Source organism: Perna viridis, chromosome 3, assembly GCF_037379345.1.
Source record: "Perna viridis isolate PV_CMFRI_1.1 ecotype Kerala chromosome 3, ASM3737934v1, whole genome shotgun sequence".
NCBI classification, from domain to species: Eukaryota; Metazoa; Mollusca; class Bivalvia; order Mytilida; family Mytilidae; genus Perna; species Perna viridis.
In genome coordinates this window covers 12,114,448-12,136,408 of record NC_142447.1, presented here as the reverse complement: position 1 = coordinate 12,136,408, position 21,961 = coordinate 12,114,448, and the positions used below count along the sequence as shown (strand labels likewise).

Sequence of the window (21,961 nt, the reverse complement as noted above, 5' to 3'; positions counted from 1 at the left end):
TTACAAAACAAAAATGATTGGAAAAGACAGCCAATTATGAGAAGTCACAAATTAAAACAGAGGGACTCAATCATTAACAAAACAAAATTTTAAACCTAAAGGGCCACAACTCTCTTCTTAACAATATCTAATTATTTAACACAATCACAATTTTCAGTATCTTTTTTCATACCACTTTATAAATATTTGTATAAATCAGTAACAACCACAGTGTTAACAAAAAAGCAAAAACTAAAATATACTACCCAATTATATACAAAAACATAAATAAAAAATATAGAAAAATAATTGTTAATTCTGAACCACATCTTTTCACTTTCAGAACACCTCTACATTAAATTTGTACAAGTCTAAACAGATTTTGCATATTAGATACATGTACAACAGTATTGTACTAAAATTGTACTGTACATAATTTGTAAACCAACATTATTTTTAGTCTTTCATTTTACCGTAGTATATATTTCCCTTTCATGAAAGAAAAAATGAGAAAAAAAATTAATCTGGAACAATGGTATACATTATACAGGCAACACATGTTAACAGGATAATCACAAAAATAAGTGGTTACAAAAACAAATACATGTACACCATTTTGAAAAGGGTGCATGTACTTTAATTCTACAGAAACAAGTTGGTGAAAATATAGAATTATAAATCAAGAAACATATATTTAGTGTACAGTACAACCATGGCAGACTCTAGCATCCAAAGAAATACTGATAGCTTTCAGTAACGAAAAGTGTGAAACTGAATGCTCCTCTGCAAGAAGGTCAAAATAGTTTGTTGAAGTTATCAGAATTTCAATTTCAAAATATGATTATTTTAGACCCTCTTAAATTTGCCCTACTGCATATATCAACGCAATGGAAAACTTGAAATATTTTTTTTTAAATGTACATGTACAAATGTATTTCTTAATTAACAGATCTACCTCACCTTCATGTATTCTTACACTATATTTATATGCGTACTCAAAATATATAATTGATTTCACAAAATTTACAACAATTCTTGAGCATACTACATATTACATTTTGGTTTTTTTTTTATAAGAAAACATTACTGGGCCAAAAAAAACAGTTTTGTTTCATGCAACTGGGGAGACTAAAAAGGGGTATGTAATTAGGAAAATTATAAAAATCATTTTATATTTCAAAAACATTTGACATTAACTTAACTTGGAAACAGTCTAGACTTTCAAATTGCTTGATCCTGTTGACCCAAAAAGGCCATTAAATATTAGGGTATCCAAAAAAAAAATAGGGTAGCAGAAGCAGTTTGTTTTTTGGGTTTTTTTTAGGCCTGATAAGTGGAGAATTTATTAACATAAGTAAAGACAGTGCCAGTAAAACATTCTTGAAAGTTACTAGTACCATCTACAATTGTATTTACAGATGGCATAGTAGAACTTGAATTAAACCTTCAGGAGGTAGACCTAGGGTAAGGGACACAACTCTTACAAATCATTTGAATGTTTGTATTCAACATTTTACATCAATCTTGTGTAAGCATCAAAGTAACTTGGACTGACTTCATTCTGTTTCAAATGAAAGCTTGATAGGCTTTGGTGAAATTGAATATGACACAAACATATCACCGATTTCAAGAGTTATGTCCCTTACCCTAGGTCTACCTCCTTAAATCGTGGGAATATTTCAAGAACAATTACTGGTATTTAACCATACAATGTAAATGTTGAAATTACTATGGAAACATTTGACAATACAAGGCCATATAATACACATTTTAACAGTTAAAATTCAATCCACATAAATATGTTATTGCATTTTCATGTTCTTTTTTATGAAATATTTGCACTGGTTAAATGATAACAAATTAAGCACATGTTAACTTGTAACAATTAAATAATAAACTAAATCACATTTTTCCAGAAGCTTTCACAAGAATGCTTTAAGTATACCATTATATTGAAAGAAAAAATAAAGAACTCATACTTTTGATTGCATAGATATATATCATGTAAAAGTTAAATATCTTTTAAATGCACTTCCAAAAAAAGGGAGATAAATGTAATTCATAATATTTTTTTTTATTTGTACATAAATAATACCTTTTTATATCTTCTATTCAGGAAGTAACAATGTAATACGATTTCTTAATATTCCATGTAAAAATTACCTTTATAGCACTTGAACATTTTAAAATATTCAATTAAAAATACCTGCTTCTAAAAAACCTATACAAAATATTTTTTTACTTTTCTTATTGCACTCATCAGTATGTTACAGGTAGACTATGAATGAAACTTTTTTTTCCACCCCTTGAACAGGACTTCAGAAAATTAACAAAATAAAGTTATCAACACCATAAATTAGATCTAAGCATAACCTCACAGCATTACAGACAAATTTTAATACATTGTCAAATGTTTTTCCCACATAATTTCTTGACAGTATAGGCCATCAAAAAATCCCAACATTTGAGAGATACTTATCTCATATAAATCTCAATTTTACACACTTGAGTATGTAATGCTCCTCCCCAAGAAGTAAAGCTCAATATCCTCCAATGACTTTCCTTTAGTCTCTGGAAGATATTTCAAAACAAACATTACCCCTCCCAAACAGAATGCCCCAAAAATCCAAAATGTCATTGCTTCCCCAAACCAGTCTTGAAAATATGAGAATTCTTTTGTAACAATAAATGCACAAAACCAATTTACAGCAACTGCAATGCCGCTGGCAGCACCTCTAGCTCTAACTGGGAAAAGTTCAGACATTGCTAGAAGTGGTATTGGTCCCCAACCAAGTGAAAAACCAATTATGTAAACTACCAGGCTACCCACTGCCAACCAACTGAGACTTTCTGGAGACTTTCCAGCTTTTACAGCAAAGTAGTAAGCTCCAAATGTGAAGCATGTCACAGTCATTAGTGATCCAGCAACAATCAGCAACCTCCTCCTTCCCGCTCTGTCCATCAGAAAACATGAAACAACAGTAGCAATAACTTGCACACCTCCTATCACTACCGTTGACAATTCAGAATTACGAACACCAGCATTTTTGAAAATGGACACAGTATAGAACATTACAGCATTGATACCACTGAACTGCTGGAAAAACATTATGGCTAACGATATGTAGAGTGGCCTAGACAGTTCTGGTCTTTTGAACTCTGTAAATTTGAAAGAGTCTTGCGTGTCAATTCCTTCTTCAATGTCTCTGCACTCATCTTCAACATCTGTATGAGGCCCTCTTAAACTTGATAAAGCCTTCAAGGCAGCAACTCTTTGTTTCTTAAGAAGAAGATAACGAGGTGTTTCTGGGACAAAAAGCATAGCAATAGCAATCAAAATAGCTGGAACACAGCCAACGATAGCAAGAGAATCCCATTCAAGTTTCATTCCAAGTCCATATGCTGCCAATATCCCAATTGTTATTGACAACTGATTGCAAGCACCAAGAAGCCCCCGCAATGATTTTGTAGACACCTCTGCTATATATACTGGAACACATACAGTAATAAGTCCACTTGCAAATCCTGTCAGTAACCTCCCAAATAAAAGGTGACTGACATCCCCTCCTCTTGCAATCATCCAGTAGCCAAACAAAAATGGAAGGGATGTAAATAAAATTGTTGATTTCCGACCAAATCGTTCTATCATCCACCCACCTACTGGACCACCAAACATTGCAGCTAAAGGCAACAATGAACCAAACCATGCAGCTACTTCCTTAGTGATGATTTTATCTGTTTCCATCTGAGGAAGAGCAGGTGAACTGTAGCCTATCGTGTAACCGAACGCAAATGGTCCAAAACATACAAATGCAATAGTAACATAGAGTCTGAATGGGGATCCTTCAAACTTTGAACTCGATAGTTTCGGTGAACTTCGTGCAGACGAACTGTCAATTGATTCTAAATCCATTTTTGCTCAGTAAAACTGGTGACAAGACCAGACGGAGATAAGATCGCAGGGGTATTATAGTATAGGGGAGAGAAACCCATTACAAAAGGTGTGGAAGACTTTTTGGGTATTTATTTTAGTGATACCATTTCAGAAACGGACCTTTTTACTTGACTTTGACTTGAGTACTTTATCATTACTATCTCATGTGTTAGTATTGACAAAAAAATCGTTGTTCTAACAGTCTGTGACATAGACTGGTTATAATATACATTTCATGCTTCTTTACATGAATAAGGATGTTAATCAATACTATGACAAATGTTTCTAAAAGATAGCTGTCAATATTTCATGCCTGGCCGCTCAAATATTTGATTTTTTGTATATATTTTGCAAAGTGGTTTTGTTCTTTCAGTTGTTACAGTCTGGCGTTGAATTAAAAATTGGATGATTATATACGTAAACTAAATGAATGAAATGTACTATGATGCAGGGATTCTGAAACGCCCCTGTATCACAATACATATCATTCATTTATTTTGTGCATAATAACATCCAATTAATTCTGCATCAAGTTTTTTTTTATTTTTTAAATAATTTGATCATGTAACGTTTACACTAATTTTGCAACTCAGTTGCATGTTTAATCCAATAAGACATGGACTTTATATTCCTAATAGTAAGTATTATATAGTATCTGAATAAAGCTATATCCAACCTGAGTTCCACTGGGTCCATGATTGAGGTATTTCGGCTTTCACGGGACCAATATGGGTAAAAATCAATGACATCTTTATTGAGAAGTTGTGAAGGATATAATAACAGTTTTAAGTGTACACCTTGAAGACTACTAGAATTTTCAATTTTTGTGTGAGCACATTTTGTTTTTGTTTCGGTTTATAAAGTATAAACAGGCTCTTTTCCTTTGTTATTCGTTCGTGTCTTTATTCCTCATTAAGAGATATAATGCCAATACCTTAAACAATGTAAACTTAAAGATGCAATGTAATCCGAAAGTCAACATGAAATAAAAAACACTAAAGAGCACACACGTTTAATGATGCATACATATATATATATATATATATATATATATATATATATATATATATATATATATATATATATACATATATGAATGATTGGGGGTTTTTAACGACCTTGAATACCAATACAGGCCCCTCAGGGTCCATGTTAGTAAGTTCGTAGAATTAACTGGTGTTGGTGGCGGAGCCAAGCCTTCGGGATACCTGACCGAAGAACTCATCATCTTCCAGTCGGCTTGATTATTTTCCTTTTCAAATAAACTCTTGTAGTTTAAAAAAACTGATTTTTTTAGGTTTGCTTTAAAATAAGTTTCATGATTACACCAAGATTCATCGCACAGGGTCTGTCAATTAATACTTGTCATGTCTAATAAAGTTATTGACCGGGCTTAAATTCATTCATAAATATATATTTAACTTCTACATTTATTAAGATGTAAAACTATCACAAATATGTCCACAGTATGGCGAGTTAATTCCAGTTTATCATCCTCCACATAAGATCTGAATCACAGACAAATAGTTTAATCGGTATAGAGTAAGACAATTATTTAATCATACATGTCAACAATCAGATCTATCAGTATGCGTCATGATTATAAGTCCAACGAACATGATCATTGAAACAGACATTCATGAAGTAATGAACCTAGTTGTCCATATGGATTTATTAACAATACCTTTAAATTCAATGTGAACATATCAAATGGTATTATGCAATACTTTGATATGCAAAATTATTAGTAGTACTACATGATTTTACTGATAATCAAAAATATATATTATCCATATAAATGTAAATAATATCAATGTAACATTATGATTTTTACATTAATTGTTCTAAGTAATTCATTAACGACCACTAAGACAGACAACTCTGTCTGAGCTGAAGGCATTAATTCCCACACAAACAAAAGGGGGGGATTGGTAAACAAACATAAAATATATTGATCTTTACTGATGGTTTTAAGATAAGATGCCATTGATATTGCAACGAAAGTGAAATTATACGAAGATATTCAATGTTATTCCGAAATTTCTTTTCCGACAAAATTTGTCGTTGGAACTCTCCGTTACTCCCCATTATAACCAAAATTTCAACTGTTGATTCCGGTAATATACTTCATTTTACAGCCAAAAAAATAGATAGTCAAAAGCTATAAGCACATATAAATTTTCCTTTCCAAAACGAGTCTGATATATGCATGGAGTTAAGAGATATCACACTTTTACCTCGCAATTCTACACCTACTTAGTGAATCCGCCATCTTGGTATACTATGTTGCATATTCCTGAAGATCGTCATCAGTATCGTATTAATTTTCCCATAGACTTCTATAGTGAAGTGCATATTTTTAGGATTTAAAAAAAAAATATGTAAATTGATTCAATAAAACTTTCACTTATGTAGCATTTCTACAGACATGTGAAAAAATAATTTCCCGCAAAGAAAATAGGGTGAGTCCACGAAGATCGGACAGAAAAGTAGTCTCGAACTATAAATAACCATTTTCCCTACTTTCACTTTCGTTTTGCACTCACCAAACCAACCTTTTCAGTGGAACATTTTTATGATATCATGTTAGATTTTCTTTTAAAAAAGTTTTTCATCTTACAGTGTGATGTTTGCTCTATTTTATAAGTCATTGTTCACATCTTTTGACAAAATATTAGTTTGTAGAGAGGCAAAAAGAAAATGCACTATATTTTTATAGCATCCATGTTTTGACGTACACCTGCTCAGGGATATGCAATACAATACTGGTACCATCAGCTATAATGTCAATAAGACGCTTGAGATCTAAGATTCTTGTTTCATAGTAAAATTCGGAACAATTCCGGATTTCTTTCTAGGCTAGAAACCACTAATTCCACTTCCCATAGGCTTCTATGCTAATTTCACAATATTCAATGGCTTCTCTGGACTTTACCTTAATTTTAACCTGCAGAGGACTATATATCAGCATGATTCTACATATGTCACCTCACAATCCTCAGAATGGCATGGGGGGTTAGCAGACTTGCAGTGCAGTACTGGTCACCGGAAGTGAAGGGTCTATAAATAGCATGGGAAATCCCAGAGTTTTCATAAGATAGGGGTATATTTAGAAACCATTATGGAAATTAGGCTTCACATCACAAGAAGCAAAATGTACCTATAAAATATACAGAAATGTTTTTTCTTTCAGAAACTGTTTAATTTTTTTAAATAAGATGAGAACTTTTTTCACAGAACTATGAGGAACAGGGGTAATTTCTGCGTAGGACTATTTTCGCGTACGTTCCAAATGCTCATTGGTTGAATTGGTGGTTTGTAACCTTCTACACAGAAGTTCGTATCCCGTATAGTTTTGTATTTCATGATTTTAGTGTGAAATTGGCAATGGACACTGCAAAAAGTCATAGGAAATTTCTGATGCAATTTGAACATTACTAACACCAAAATCGTTTTTGCCAAGTATGTGTTGATTATATCTAATTCAGGGGCGGACCCAGGATTTCAAATATATACCTGTAATTAAATTTATTTAGAGGTCTCTGGTTTACCGAGATAGATGGATGCGCCATCAATACAAACATAAAATATACCAAGATTAAAGTACAACAAAAAATATATTAATTATTAAGAACTTAAACAGAACACTTAAAAATAATCCATTTAAAAATAAGAAAAAGCAGTATTTGAAACCAGAGACGTATAATTTGAAACTAAAAACCTTAACATCATAATTGGGAATTTTACAGATCTAATAAAAAAAGAAATAGACATTAAAAAGACTTATGCCCGCCTGAATCCGCCCCTGTTAGTGCAGTCCATGTAAAGAGAGAATATGAAGTCTGGTATATGGCGGTCGACTGGTATATAGGACGTCCTATATACCAGTCGACCCCATATAAATTCATATGATGGTATAAGTGCAATATTTGCTGTTATAACACATGATTTCGTAATTATTTTCTTTTTATACAAAAAAATTCCGACCCCAAGTACCTGTGCGTCCTATATACCAGTCGACCCCCATATACCAGAGAACTTCATATGGATAGTATAAGTGCAATATTTGCTGTTATAATACACAATTTCGTAATTCTTTTCTTTTTATACCAAAAAAAAATGCCGACCCCCAGTACCTGTGCTTTATGCATATGCTAAAATCGAATAAGCATATGCTTTATTCGAATTAAACATATGACAAATTCTATTTATGCCTATGCTTAACTATGTAATTCGAATTATGCTTATGCATAAAAAATTAATCATAGGCAAATTTAGAATTAAGCATACACATAAATAATTAAGCATATGCAAAATTCGATTGACTCGTATGCATGCATAAATCGAATTTAGCATATGTTTAAATGCTTTTCTTTACCCTGATAGCGCCATACTAGTACCTGAAAATCGTATTGAAGCTGGTGAGTGGGAGGGGTTACACGGGGGGTAGCAGCCCACGTTCTATTACGTCTTAGTTCATATCTTATATAGATGCAGGGGTCGTAAGTCAGCATCCAAGCATAGTAATGCTTACTGTAATCTACATTTAATGCGCTTCATTGAATCGCTGTAGCATTTTTTACTGAAGCATAATTTTTTTTTCGTTACACGATAGATTGTGTTCATTTGATGTAGCTAATATATATCCATTTAAATCCATTGTACTTTGCGCTGTGTGATCGCATTTTAATCTTTCAAGGTTCAGGAATTCTTAAGAACAACCTTTCCTCGGAATCGGACATCTGTACAATTCATTGCAAATAGTCCAAGTCATGTATTTGTCTTATTCTTGTTTCATATCCCCACGCACCTTATAATTTCGGGCATTTTATACATTAGTTACGGTTTTTTTTAAGTTTGAGGTGAATCCAGTTTTAAACGAACTCGTTAAAAAATTGCAGCAATTAAATCCATAAAATAAATTTCAAGCATTCCATTCAGTTCGTCGTTTAATGTTAACATTTGGTTAATCTTTAAAAATGTTCATATAACTGTTGGCTATGGCACGCCGTATTTATATTTATTTCAGTATGCAGACTAGTAGACATTTTCATTTTTTACAAGAAATCTCACATACTGGTATTTCATAAGATATCTTATTAAAATTTTGAAAATAAGATATCTCATAAACTTTATGATGTACCTTACGAAGGATATAAGACATTTTAGATGCTTTTTTAGATATCAATGAAAATGTGTGTACTCTTCAACTTCAAGATGAAGAAAGTTGTTCGGCGGATTTTCAATATGTGTATGCAATTGTTTATTTGACCAATTAAGGGCTCTCAAGGAGCAGGTATAACACCGTTAGTTTAGTGTTTGAAGACGTACATTCAACAAAATGGCAACAATATTATTGCAATCGATCAAAATCCAGCTATATAAATTCTAAGTAATAAAGCTGTATGACATAAATAATAAATGGTATTACTCTATATATTCTCCGACTCCATGAGGAACACACACAAATGATTAAGGATATCCCTGTTTTCACAATTAAATGTCCAAAACATTTTTGGAAAGCTGATAGGGGCTCATCCTCCCAAGTCAGGGTTTTGAGTCCACCCTCTCTCAAAATCCTGACTTGGGAGGATGATAGGGACTGGAAATTGTTATTAGATTCACAGATCAGACCCTATAATTTCTATTATTTTCGAAGTAAGTGCAGTTATCAAAAAGATGAACGTCATCATTAACTTATTGCATCTATCACAAATTCGATCAGTCAAGGGTGATATAGGTCTTGTATATCTACCAGTATCAACTTATAATTATTTTAATTTGAAATTAGGTGATGTATCCTCTATGTTTTGGTTCATTGACAATGTCAAGATATTTTTCAAATCCTAAGTTGGTTTTTAGCTTAACAAAAGTTCTTAATTTTCCATTTTCATTTATTAGTCGTTCCTTGTGTTTATACCAAGTATCGTTATAATCTGATTTTACTGTGTGTTTGAGAGATGATTTAGAGAAAAATAATCAATTGTAATACAAACTCTGAACTGTTAAGACTGAACTATGAGGTTAGCAATGAAGTGTGAAGTAAAAATTCTTGAAGCTCGCTCTCCAAATATTGTTGGGGTCTAATTGAAAAAAAAATATACATTGGTAGTGAAATCCCAAATTTTTGTTTAAAAAATTCCCTCTACTTAAGACGACCTTTAAGGCTTCCAGTTTCTTTTAATTGTACGATTTAACGGGAATTAATTGTAAAATATTCTAGAATTACCAGCAAGTGCTGTGTAATTCTGCAACAAATTTGGGTATGCAAGACATTATGTGAATATGTTCCACAAGGAAGGCCACGGTGATCACTCATCATACCCATCCTCCTCTTACAATAATTCATTGTGTAATTGTTTAGAATTTATCAATGCCTCTTTTTTCCCCAACTGACTCCCTTCCTCGCTTTTGAATGATGACTCTATTTCATTGGGTTATGTTATCCAAATTTGAAATTTTTGCAAGTATAACAGGAAGAAACAAATGACATCAAAATAACTTTTTATTATCAGATGAAGTTTTAAAAAGGTTGTTTTTCCAAGATTCATCAAAATATGCACATTCTACAAGTGAGAGAACAAATTAAGATCATTCTTATCATGGTGTCCTTTGTCATATGAATATTTTCACATACCTTTGCTTCAACATCCAGTGGCCAAATTCCGAAAAGGGAGGGCTTTACAGAGATTTCCAGTGTTTTTCTATATAATCAACCAAGAGAATCCCCTATGCCATTTAATATATAAACTAGCATTCCAAACAGATCTTGTCAAGTTGTGATAACAAAAAATAAGTCATAAAAGATTCCACTTTTTAATGAAATGCATAAATGCCTGCATTTGGAATGCAAAACTAAGAAGTATTTATCAGCACCTTAAGTGCTTTGATGTTGCACAAAACATTCTAAATTGTATAACAAAATGAAATGTTGTAACAAAATAAAGACTGGTATTATCACATTATAGCATCTAAAGGGAAGTAACTCCAAAATATACAAGTTTGCCCTTCTAAAATCAATATGAAAAGTGACAAAGAGATTTAAAAATAAAGTTCTCTAAAATTGTTAAAAAAAATGTTATATTTTTGTATGGAATCATTTCCACAAATTTCTCCCTAAAAGTTTCAATTCTTACCTAGCAATAAACTATATTTACATCTCCTCATCTTAATTCTTTGATCCTCCTTTGTGTAAAGAACATACTATAAACTTTAGCCATAACTTCACAAAACGTCAATATCAAAATAACTTACACATTAAGACCTGTATTTTTTTCTTTTTACAATATACTTAGTCCATCAGAAATAAAAAAATATGATCCTGTCCAAGTGGTAAACTGATAAATCAAAAAAGATTTTTATAAAATGTTGAATTTTCAAAAGTAGAGATTATTCATAATGAAATGTAGGAGTCTTTTTGTCATTGACTTTTGGAACAAGAAGCAATTAGCAAATTGAAACAAATGAATACAACACATAGGACAAGATAGCTTTTGGCAGTCCCTACATACCCAAAAAAGCTATGCATACAACATTATCAATTAAAGATCCAGTCCCAATTTGCAGGAATGAGTAAATTCATTTACATACAATGAACTAGTAGGCTATCTAGATAACAGTAAATATTTAAACTTGGAAAAGTTGGCTATAAAATGCAAAGCTAAAACTGATAACATTCTTTTAAAATAGATTGGAGAAGACACAATTTTGCCTCAGTTTTCTTGGTTTCTGTCTTGACTAAGATTCACAAAAGGCATAATATATTATAAATTATCTGAATACTTCAGTTCGGGAGTAAAAAATGTAAGCGCATTGTTCTTGATCTAAATTTCAGTGTCATTTCCAATAGAGAAAAATTTTATATTTGATTATGACCATACAAAATTTTTGTGCATAATGAAGATGCATGGATTTTACGCTATACAAAATTTAACTACAATACAATTTATCATGAACATAACCTGCTAAGTGGATTATCTAGTGTGCATCACAATTTTGATGCTATTTCTCCATACACAAAAGCCCCCTTCAGTCCATCTGATTTCCAATAAGATAGAAATCAAAACATAAATACATATATCTTTCACATGGGTCTAGGTGGGTAACATTAGAAAGACAAAAAAAAACATGTCAAAAATGATTATACATGAAAATTTTTAAATGGAAATATTACGCAGAAAAAGATTTTAAAAAACATCACATGAAATATTCTAAGACTAAAGCATTTCAAAGACAATGTACATGTAGATAATGAAACATGTAAGAAATTAAATTAAGAACTTGGACAAGACATGTATAATACAATAAACTGGGAATCTGGATGAGTCACAAATATGTATTTTCCTCCATGGTCAAACATTAGAGGAATTCAGGAGAAGTTCAACTTTGTTTCAATGCTATAATCTTGGTAATTTTAGGAAAGATCTTCAGAAAAATAGCTAACCAAAAACTTAATCACCAATTCATATAAAGGTCCGACTCTGTCAATGTTAGAGGTGATTCAAGATGCAGAAAAATTCACCAAAATAACCAATGCTTTTTCTATCTAATTACACCATACATTCCTTCCTACGTACATACATGTATCTGTATTCTGGAAATTAACATTAATGTAATCTCCCTCTTAAAACAACCAAATCAAGAAAGGTAACTTTAGCAAAGTGTCAACTTCATGTACAATCTATAAGTTTTATTTCAAAAATGCAACAATCAAACAACAAATTAAGACTAGTTATGTGGTCTGTAACTGATTCTGAATAAGAAATTAAAGTGAATTTTGTGGATTTTTTTACATGCATGAATCACCTACTGTCCGATAATTGTAAAGAAAATATAGACAGCCACCAAATAATAGCAAAATCCTCATGTACCTTAATCAAAAAAATTGTACAATAATTGCAGGTGTTTTTTTCCAAATATTTACATCTGTACTGTACAACATTTTGTATATTTATGATCATCATAAAATCATTGTCCTGTCATATTGTATAGCCTAGACTACATGTGCTTTTGCAAATACATGTTTACATTTATCAACAATGTACATATGATAACATTTAAGCCATTTTTAATATTTAACTTTTTTTAAATAATGATATGCTTCAATAGAATTGTCAACATAATACAAAGTGAGCAACCTAACACAACGAAAGTCAATACAAATGAGGCATTTGATGCAAACAAATTTGTCAGATGAAAATATGGTAATAATAAAAAGTATCACTTACTTTTAAAAACAAATCAAAAATAGAACAACTATAAAAAAAATATACAGTTTTTGCCCTTACTTGATAAATCCATAAAATTGGTGATGAGATTTCTCATTGGTAACCTATGAATATTGTGAGGACTAAAGCTTGTTGGTGATCCTGATGTAAAATTACCTCCCCTTCATCCAATACTGGCAAAAAAACATCAGCCATCTGGCATCATAGGTTTTTTTTTAAATGTAGTTTGGATAACAATGAGCACAGCTTTCAATGACGGGGAAATGAAAATCCCCGTAATTATGAATCAATTCCAATAGGAAGAGATTCAAGAGTTAAGTGGGGAGGAGAGGTGAAACCTGCTTACACCCCTAAAAAAAAGCATTTATCTGCAATTCTTTCTAAAAGGTCAATCCCTGAATGATACAATTTCATCAAACATATCTAGAAAAATAAAATTATGATAGCATTTCTGAATCTACCATTAAGTTGATTTAAAATTAAGTGCAAGTACATAAAATGTTAAAATTGAAAAAAAAAACATCATATATACCAGCAAACAAACAAAAAACATAAAAGGAATGTCACTTTAAAAGATACATACATGTAACTGTACGAAATATACATTCTGGCCATTTGAATTGGAGTACGAAATTCAATTGCTAATGTTTAAACGTTGAACTGCTTTTTTACATAGTAAAATATAACTAAAACAAAATATACACAAAAATTTAAAAACTTCAATATTGTGTAAGCATTAAAACATACTACCAATACATATAGTTTTTGTACATTGATAAAGCAGGCAGGCTACATGTGTAGAAGTCTTCACTATTGAGACTTGATAGTACTTGACTTTCAATTCAATATTACCTCAAAGGTCTTTTAGAAATTAGGGAGATTCTACTGAAATATGTTCATGAAAACATTTTTTTAAATGAAAAGGCATAAATGAACACATACAGAATATTGACAAGTGACAACTGTAAAATTGAAACTTTGGCATCCAAAGAGTGTGAATAAGGTCAATAACTACATTTATCTGTAGCAAAAATATAGAAAGTCAAGTTATTCAAACTATAAAATATAGAATGAAAAAGGTGTTGTTAAATTAAGTACTTCATCAACTTACAAGGATAAAAATTAGCAGTAGCCCATGGCTACTAGATTTCAAGCTGGACTACCAAATTTGTTGAACATAGAGAAAATATATTAAACAAAAATATAGTCTGGGCTGCCAGTTTGTATTTCCCAATCTTCTCACCTGGACTTACTAAGAAGTGTTTACCAAAATATTATATTATATACATGTACACAAACTGAGGCGAATCAGTAATCAATGTACATAATTTAAGACAACAAATCTGACAAGTTTTAAAGCTGATGAATGTATTCTCCTATAAGGGAATTATATCTTTAATATCTTCTACAAGTAGTGTGACAAAAAATATTTATCGCACTGACATTGTGAACAGAGGACAAAATTGTTAGTACAAGTAGTAAAATTACCACATACAGATACATGTTTCTACATGTATTTTTTTAAGAGTATATATATCCCTTCTACAAGGCTGCTGTGATAAATAATTCCTATCTGAAGGAGAAATGTAATGCAAAATAGTTTATGAAAGAAAAAAGCACTTCTCAAATGGCAACAATATCACAGTTTATATTATTTGATTTCTTTATACTACTTAATATACAGGTCTATTAGACAATATAAAGAGTGTCTGTACTTATAATTGTACTATCTAATCATAAGTGAGACATGCAATATCTGTTTTTTGTTCTCCAATTGCAAATCATAAGATTCAAATTATTTTTGCAACTCAATCTATTATATTCACAGTAAACACTCATCAAATTAATTTCCAAAGTTACTGTATTGTGTACCTATATGTTTAATTCTGACATCCAGCCAGCTCCCCTTTTTAATATTCATTAGAAATTTTCATCTATCAAACAGTTCCTCATGCTTTTAAGTTTAAGTTACAAGTAATATGCATTTTTTTTTTACAGAAGTAGCATCCAACTTAAGACCTAAGATGAAATATTTTTCTCCACTTGAGTGAAAATTGAAACCCTTCAAGTCAACCTTTTTGTACCTAATATTTGTATTGAATAATTTTTACACCAGTAGAAAGAGACACATGTATTATCAATACTTTTCAGAATCTGTTAAGAATTTGATTCCACATGCCTGGTAGAGTACCTTTTTAAGATTTTAACTTAAATAGTCAAAATTAAATAGTTAAATAAGGAACCCAAAAAAAATTTTTCTAAAACTAATGTTAAATAAAAGGAAAAAACATGTACATGTACCACTACATACGATGATTGCAAGGTGTAAACTTTTTGGTGATTTCAAAATAAATAGAATTTAAATTAGCACCAAATTATAGCATTACATAGTTATGAAAAAATACATAAATGAACATGAAGAACAAATGAACAAAAATAAGGATTGCTTAAGTACTTTCTAACAGCCTTACTATATATACATCTTCAATGAAGTTCATGAATATCATTTTATGTATAAGGTCCACATACTCTGGACTAATGCAACATTATACACTTACTACTGTCAATACAAATTTTGATTTCCCTACTCTCCACAGTGGAGTCACAGTGTCTCCTCTCTCTATGGTGAAGTCACCATTTCAAATATTGTCGAAAGAAAATATGGCCAATGGGAACTACGTTTTTTCGGAAGAATTCTGCAAGTTTTAAAAACTTTTTTTTAAACTTTGAAGTCTTATTTCCAACGTCAAATGACCCTATAAAAGCATTCAAATATTTACCATCTATAGAATAGTGCAAACCCTCTTGGTAATAGTTACATATAAATACATGTAGTAGCCCTCTTTTTTATATGTACATATACAAGGAAAGCCTTCTTAGCACTGGCCAAAATTACTTAGGTGTTATGACCGAACAAATTTTTAATCTCTTGGATTTGGACATTCGATTTCATCAGTGTAATCTAAAATTTGAATTACAAATTAGAAAAGAAATTTCTTAACTTGAATATAAACCAAGTTGCTTCAAAGTCCTTTATCAGGAAAAAGGAAAACAAAATATTACACAGAACCATAATATTAATACTATCTCCTCTATACATCCTGTACAATTTACAAAACTTTCCTAAATGTGTACAAAACTTGAACACTAAACAACAATATCAATTTACAAAATATCACAAGTAACATTGCTACATGATAAAAGCTTACTATAGTACTTAAGATAAGGTCAAATGATAAACCCAACTAAGCACTGATGTTATACATGTATTTAGTATCAATTGGACTAAAATAATATCTTCAGCATCAGTTTGACTAGATACAATGTATGAAATTGTCACTTGTATTTACACATTTACTAAATACATGCTGAATGTTGTATGCAAATATTTACTGACACCATGAATTTATGTGGTACAATATTTGTTTTCAATAAATACATTGTAAGTGTTCTAGTAGATGAATTCCATTTGCTCAGTTTGACAAAACCCAATGAGGAAAGTTGACAGCAGACCTTATTCTATTCTAGTAAAATACATAGAGATGTAATTTTAAGTAATATCTGTATTTGAAGTACAATAGAACATGTATTACTAGAAGCATGCAAAAGTAGTGGAGTTTATCATTTGGTAGGCTGACATAATAATAACAATATTCAAATCATGAAAATGTACTACTTCTTGGCTTTCCCCTTCCTAAGTGAAAACCTATTGTACCATCAGGACCTTTTGGCTGTCGTATAACACCTTCCATGTCATGCATGCGCTTTGGTCCATTACTTTCACCACTTGCCAATGGACTTTTCTCTTGTGCAGCTTTCATCATTCTTCTACGAATCCAAGGACTGGATGGGCTACCTTCCCCACCCGAAGAATAGTCATTATTGTACTGTTTACGACTAGTTTCTGGACTACTACGTGGGCTATGACGAGGACTCATACTTGGGCTGTTATCAGCCAGAGGTGATTTTCCATGCTGAAATTTATGACGAGACATTCTAGGACTGGTCATAGGACTTGACCTTGGACTAGATCTAGGAGAGTTGCCAGGACTTAGTCTGTTCACATCCAAGTGACCCGGACTCAACGACTTTTGGTGTGGTTGTCTACCACGTCCAGAATGTTCAACTTCAGATCCACTACTGTAGCAGGAGGAGTCTTGATTTTCAGAGGTAAGTTCATCCAATCTATTTTTCTTTCTTCTTTCCCTCCTTTTCTTTTGTTTTTTTGGGTCATCTTTATCATCTTCCTTACCAGTATCATGACCCTCATCTTTTTTGTCTTTCTTCTTTTGAGCTGAAAGCAAAACAACTCTCATTCCTTTACGCCAATCGTCACTATTATTTAAACTTTCAACTGCAATCTTAGCAAAGTCATGCTTTTCAAACTCTACAACAGCACATGTTGTCGTTCCTATTTCTGGGTGTTTATTAGAATGTTTTTTCACATCCTGAGGTATAGTTTTTCCAGGACGCAAAATTCTGATTAATGTCACTTCCCCACATTTTGAGAAAATTTCTGCAACATTCTCTATAGTAGGATTCTCCATAGGCAAGTTGATAACAACAACAGACCTTGAAGGAGTTGTTTCATCAAACTCTGGTAAGGGTTCCTTTCTTCGAACCTTCCTTCCTTCTTCATTCACTTCAAGGTTTTCAGAATTTCTTAGACTGTATGCAACTGCACGATAATCCTTAGTCAATGATTTCATTCGTTTAAAAGATGTAATCAGCTTTATGCTCACATAACCTTGCTTGTTTCTTCTAACATGCTTAAGGAGGAAAGCATCTTTAAGAATGTTTGCGTCAGAAAAATAAAATTCAACTTGTTTGATTATTTTGTCTTTCAGTTCATCATCAGGTGGGATAAACTCTGGTTCAGGGGATTTAGACCGTTCATTATCGTCCGAAGCTTGACGGCTACCGCCTTCCTCTTCACTTGTATAAACACTGCTGTTTGCGTCATCTTCAACTTTCAATTGATCAAGTCGAATATTAGACGGCATGGCCACGTTTTCGTCACCATTCAACACATCTGTTGGTGACATTACCGTCTCCTCGCGGATTTCAGGGATATTTGAATTTACTATACCGTCACTCATGATGGAACCTTATCTTTTTAAGTTCCTGTGCAAAATTCACACAGTCTAAGGCGGTAAATCTGTAGGAATTCCCTCAGAACTGCCGTCCTCAGTCACTAATATTTTCCAAAATATCCCAAATGACGTCGCACCTGTTCTTCCGCTTCCTGTTCCTTTCAATAATGGGGAAAAGGTCAAACAGTATTTCCGCCTGAAACGTTATTAAATGACTATTTTACTGTCATGTATGTTATATCAGAGCCGTACAATTACAGGTCTATGGTTTTATTAGGAATTTATATACCAGAAAAGGATCGAAGTAATATAATTTTCTTCTCTTTTAAGCTGTTCTTAGATTTATCTAGAATTATTTAAGCCAATAGACCTGGCTTGAATAAAGTCAATTATGGAGAATTAAGTTCATTTTACCTAAAACTTCACCGCGAGTTAAAAAATACAGCCTAGATCATATGATAAAGGAAAAATAAACTTATTCAACTGCTTAAGCTAAATAACGTTCTGGTCAATTGCAGTGTCAAAAAATGGACCGGTGTCAGAACTTTAATGATATATCATTATCCTAAATTATTTACTGCATAAAGACCTTGAAGAACTTAAAATGCTCTTATCCAGAAACTAAGTCAAATATACCAGGCATGCAAAGATTCAACAAAGCAAAATAATCTTACCGGTAATAATGTCCATGACCTCGCTTTAAATTTGTTTACTACAAGAAACAAACACCTTTATAACTTTATGATATTACTGTTTTAATATATGATTTTTTGGCGTCATTCATGTAAACCACAGAACAACTATTATGGTTTAATCAACCTTATTTAGTAAACAGAGGATGGTTGACAACAACCTTTCGTACAAAGCTCCTACAAAATCAGATTATTGATAAAGTTAACCTGACGCATTTGTTGTGCATATATATTGGTCAGAGGAAATTCTAGTAGCTATTCAAATTAGTTATCAACATTTTAAGTTCATACATCAAATTAAGCTTAGCTCGGCTGTTGGTCATAAAAGCAGAACGGAATAACATTAGTACCGTTCGCCCTTAAATTGGGAAAAAATGCAGTAAACCTTGATTTCCTCCTAACCTGAAATCCTGGATTCGCCCTAAATCATGAGACGAAAACTGTTCTCTCTCATAAATAAGACTAATTATCAGCCAAAAATATTTTTTAAACTCTTTGGAATTTGTCTTCCTATATATATATATAGGGACTATCAGGGACTATATATATATATATATATATATATATATATATATATATATGTAAAAAAAGCCTGATTAAAGTAGCAATGATTTATAAAGAAAAAAAACTGGTTGGTGTCTGGATGGATAAATCGTTCACTTAGTCTTTATATGTACATAGATCGAAAACAGTACATCCTATATTGTAAACAGGAAAAATAGGGCATTCACATCCCGCCACGTAATGGTGAAAAAGGGGGATAAGAAAATGTTAAGAATGACGTAACATAAAAGAGACAAATTGAACTTAACCTGTATTTTATAGTATTACAACTGTACAAAGTTTCAAAAAAAAATGATCCGTTCTCAAGTTATTATCTGCAACCGTCGGGGAGCGGGGAGTCGGACGGACAGGCAACTTTTCGGAGGGTATTACATATTACCTCGCATTGCGGGGTATAAAGGTGAAATTAGCATATCATCAATTATTCTGTTTCATTTATAATTTCTTATACTTGTGACTTCCTTCTACTGGTATCAAAATTTAATCATAAAACCACATAAAGAGGCGAATAAATTTATGTGGTGACTTAATAGCAAAGTTTAAATCTACATGTATATTATATGTACTTGTACAAGTATGATTGTTTTTCTATAACGCGTCACCGTCAAGGCTGGTATATTGGCATATTTCTGTAAAAACATCGTGCTAGTAGGTAGTTCTGTACGTATAATATAAGACTTCGAATTTGAATCATATTTGGGTGTGTAAATTAATGCACTACAAAGTCTTCGTGTTGCGCATATATCTAGATACATTTACATAAAACGCCGTGTAACTGCGAAGTCTTATGTTGTATAGAAATAGCTGGTAGGATCATATCTTTCACTAAAAACTGCATGGTTATTTAGCTTTAGATTAGGGACAATAGCAGTGTTAATGGACACATTTTTACAATGGTTAACTAATGATGAACACTAGATAAACTTTCTTAAAATGAGAACCCTAACCTCCTGTGCAGGTGATATTTCAAAGCCTTTACACATCTGTCACACTTCGTCAGTACTAAACCGCACATCTGTATGCAAATTGTATATTTCACAACCACACACACGCACACGCACACCAAAACACTTATGTATACAGCGTAGTTCACTATCAAGATTGCCAGAGATCCTCAACAGGGAGATCTATATCTACATTTCAAGGGCTATATCGTTGCCGCATACCCAAACCGAACGGCGACCCCGGTACAATGCTATTTCGTTCGCTAAGGTCGAGCTTGTAATATCGTCTGTAAAAAATGATATTACTATGTTCCTATATAATACCAAATTAAAAGATGGAACCTGACGTCGATGCATAAATAACACTGTGAAGAAGTTTGATTTTGAAATTTACACACTTTGCCACTGTACCCCAAGTTTTTAAATCAGGTCATTAAGTGAATATGGTACAAGAGGCTCCCAGGAGCCTGAATCACTCACCTGGTTGAATTTGCCTTTCAAAAGCAATAAATTTACCAAGAAGTTGTCCAACAATTTTGACTCAAGAAGACTTTGGTTGGACTTATCATAAGGATCATTTCAGCAATTGAACGTTTCTTTCTACCGTCATTTTCCCCTTTCAGTGGGCAATAACTCTTACGAGGAGTCGTCAGACAACTTTTATCTCTGAAGACTTGTAGTTCTGATAATAAGGATCATTTCAGTTATCGAAAGAATTGGGCTAAACCTAACGGTTTTGGAGATATATGCGAAAAACTACTGTCTGATCCCTGTGTTCTATTTTCAGTAACAGCAGTCATGTTTTTCGAAGGATCAATAATCCCCACATCAGTTCTATGCAGGATACCCCAAGGAACATTCAGACGGTTTGGTTACAATCGGTCAAATAGTGTCAAAGGAGAAGATTTTAGATCGAAAGAAATAACATTAAAAATAGCAAAAAAAACGTCAAAAAAGGACAATAACTCCAACATGGCTCAATGGATTAAAACGAAAATTTTACCATAGATAGATCTCACCACGCTAAACACTTTCATCGAGTCAGAATTTGACTAAACCTTACGATTTTTGAGATACATTCGAAAAAAATACTGTCTGACCCCTATGTTCTATTTTTAGTCCGAGTTGCACATTTGCTTTTGTTACTTTGTATGTATGATTTTAGTAACTTTATGTTCTTTGTTGTGTATGTCTGTTTTCCATGTCTGGTCTTAGTCCCTGAATTACATTCCTTTGACTACCGCTATAACATTAGTTCCCTTGATTACTTTTAGTAACGGCCGTCATGTGTTTCGAAAGATCATTTTTTTTTAAATCAGTTCCATACAGGATACTTTAAAGAACATTCATACCAACTTGGCAAGTTTGGTTCCAATTGGTCAAGTAGTGTCAGAGTAGAAGAGTTATGAAAAATTGTTAATGAAGACGACGGACGCCAAGTGATGGCAATAGCTCACATGGTCTTCGGCCAAGTGGGGTAAACAATAGCATGGGATTGACTGTTTTAACCAAGGTATAGATCAATTTT

The 21,961-nt window shown here is 32.3% G+C and overlaps 2 protein-coding genes across 2 annotated transcripts; both read right to left on the bottom strand.

Annotated features, from left to right (window-relative positions):
* Positions 1 to 147: 147 nt before the first annotated feature.
* Positions 148 to 3,964, bottom strand: LOC148621032 (solute carrier family 2, facilitated glucose transporter member 8-like). Its single transcript, XM_088575042.1, has one exon. The coding sequence runs from the start codon at positions 3,890 to 3,892 to the stop codon at positions 2,477 to 2,479; it is 1,416 nt and encodes a 471-aa protein (XP_088431168.1). The 5' UTR covers positions 3,893 to 3,964; the 3' UTR covers positions 148 to 2,476.
* A 6,751-nt stretch (positions 3,965 to 10,715) lies between these two features.
* Positions 10,716 to 18,397, bottom strand: LOC148621031 (la-related protein 6-like). The gene has a single exon (XM_088575033.1). The coding sequence runs from the start codon at positions 18,237 to 18,239 to the stop codon at positions 16,800 to 16,802; it is 1,440 nt and encodes a 479-aa protein (XP_088431159.1). The 5' UTR covers positions 18,240 to 18,397; the 3' UTR covers positions 10,716 to 16,799.
* Positions 18,398 to 21,961: the final 3,564 nt, after the last annotated feature.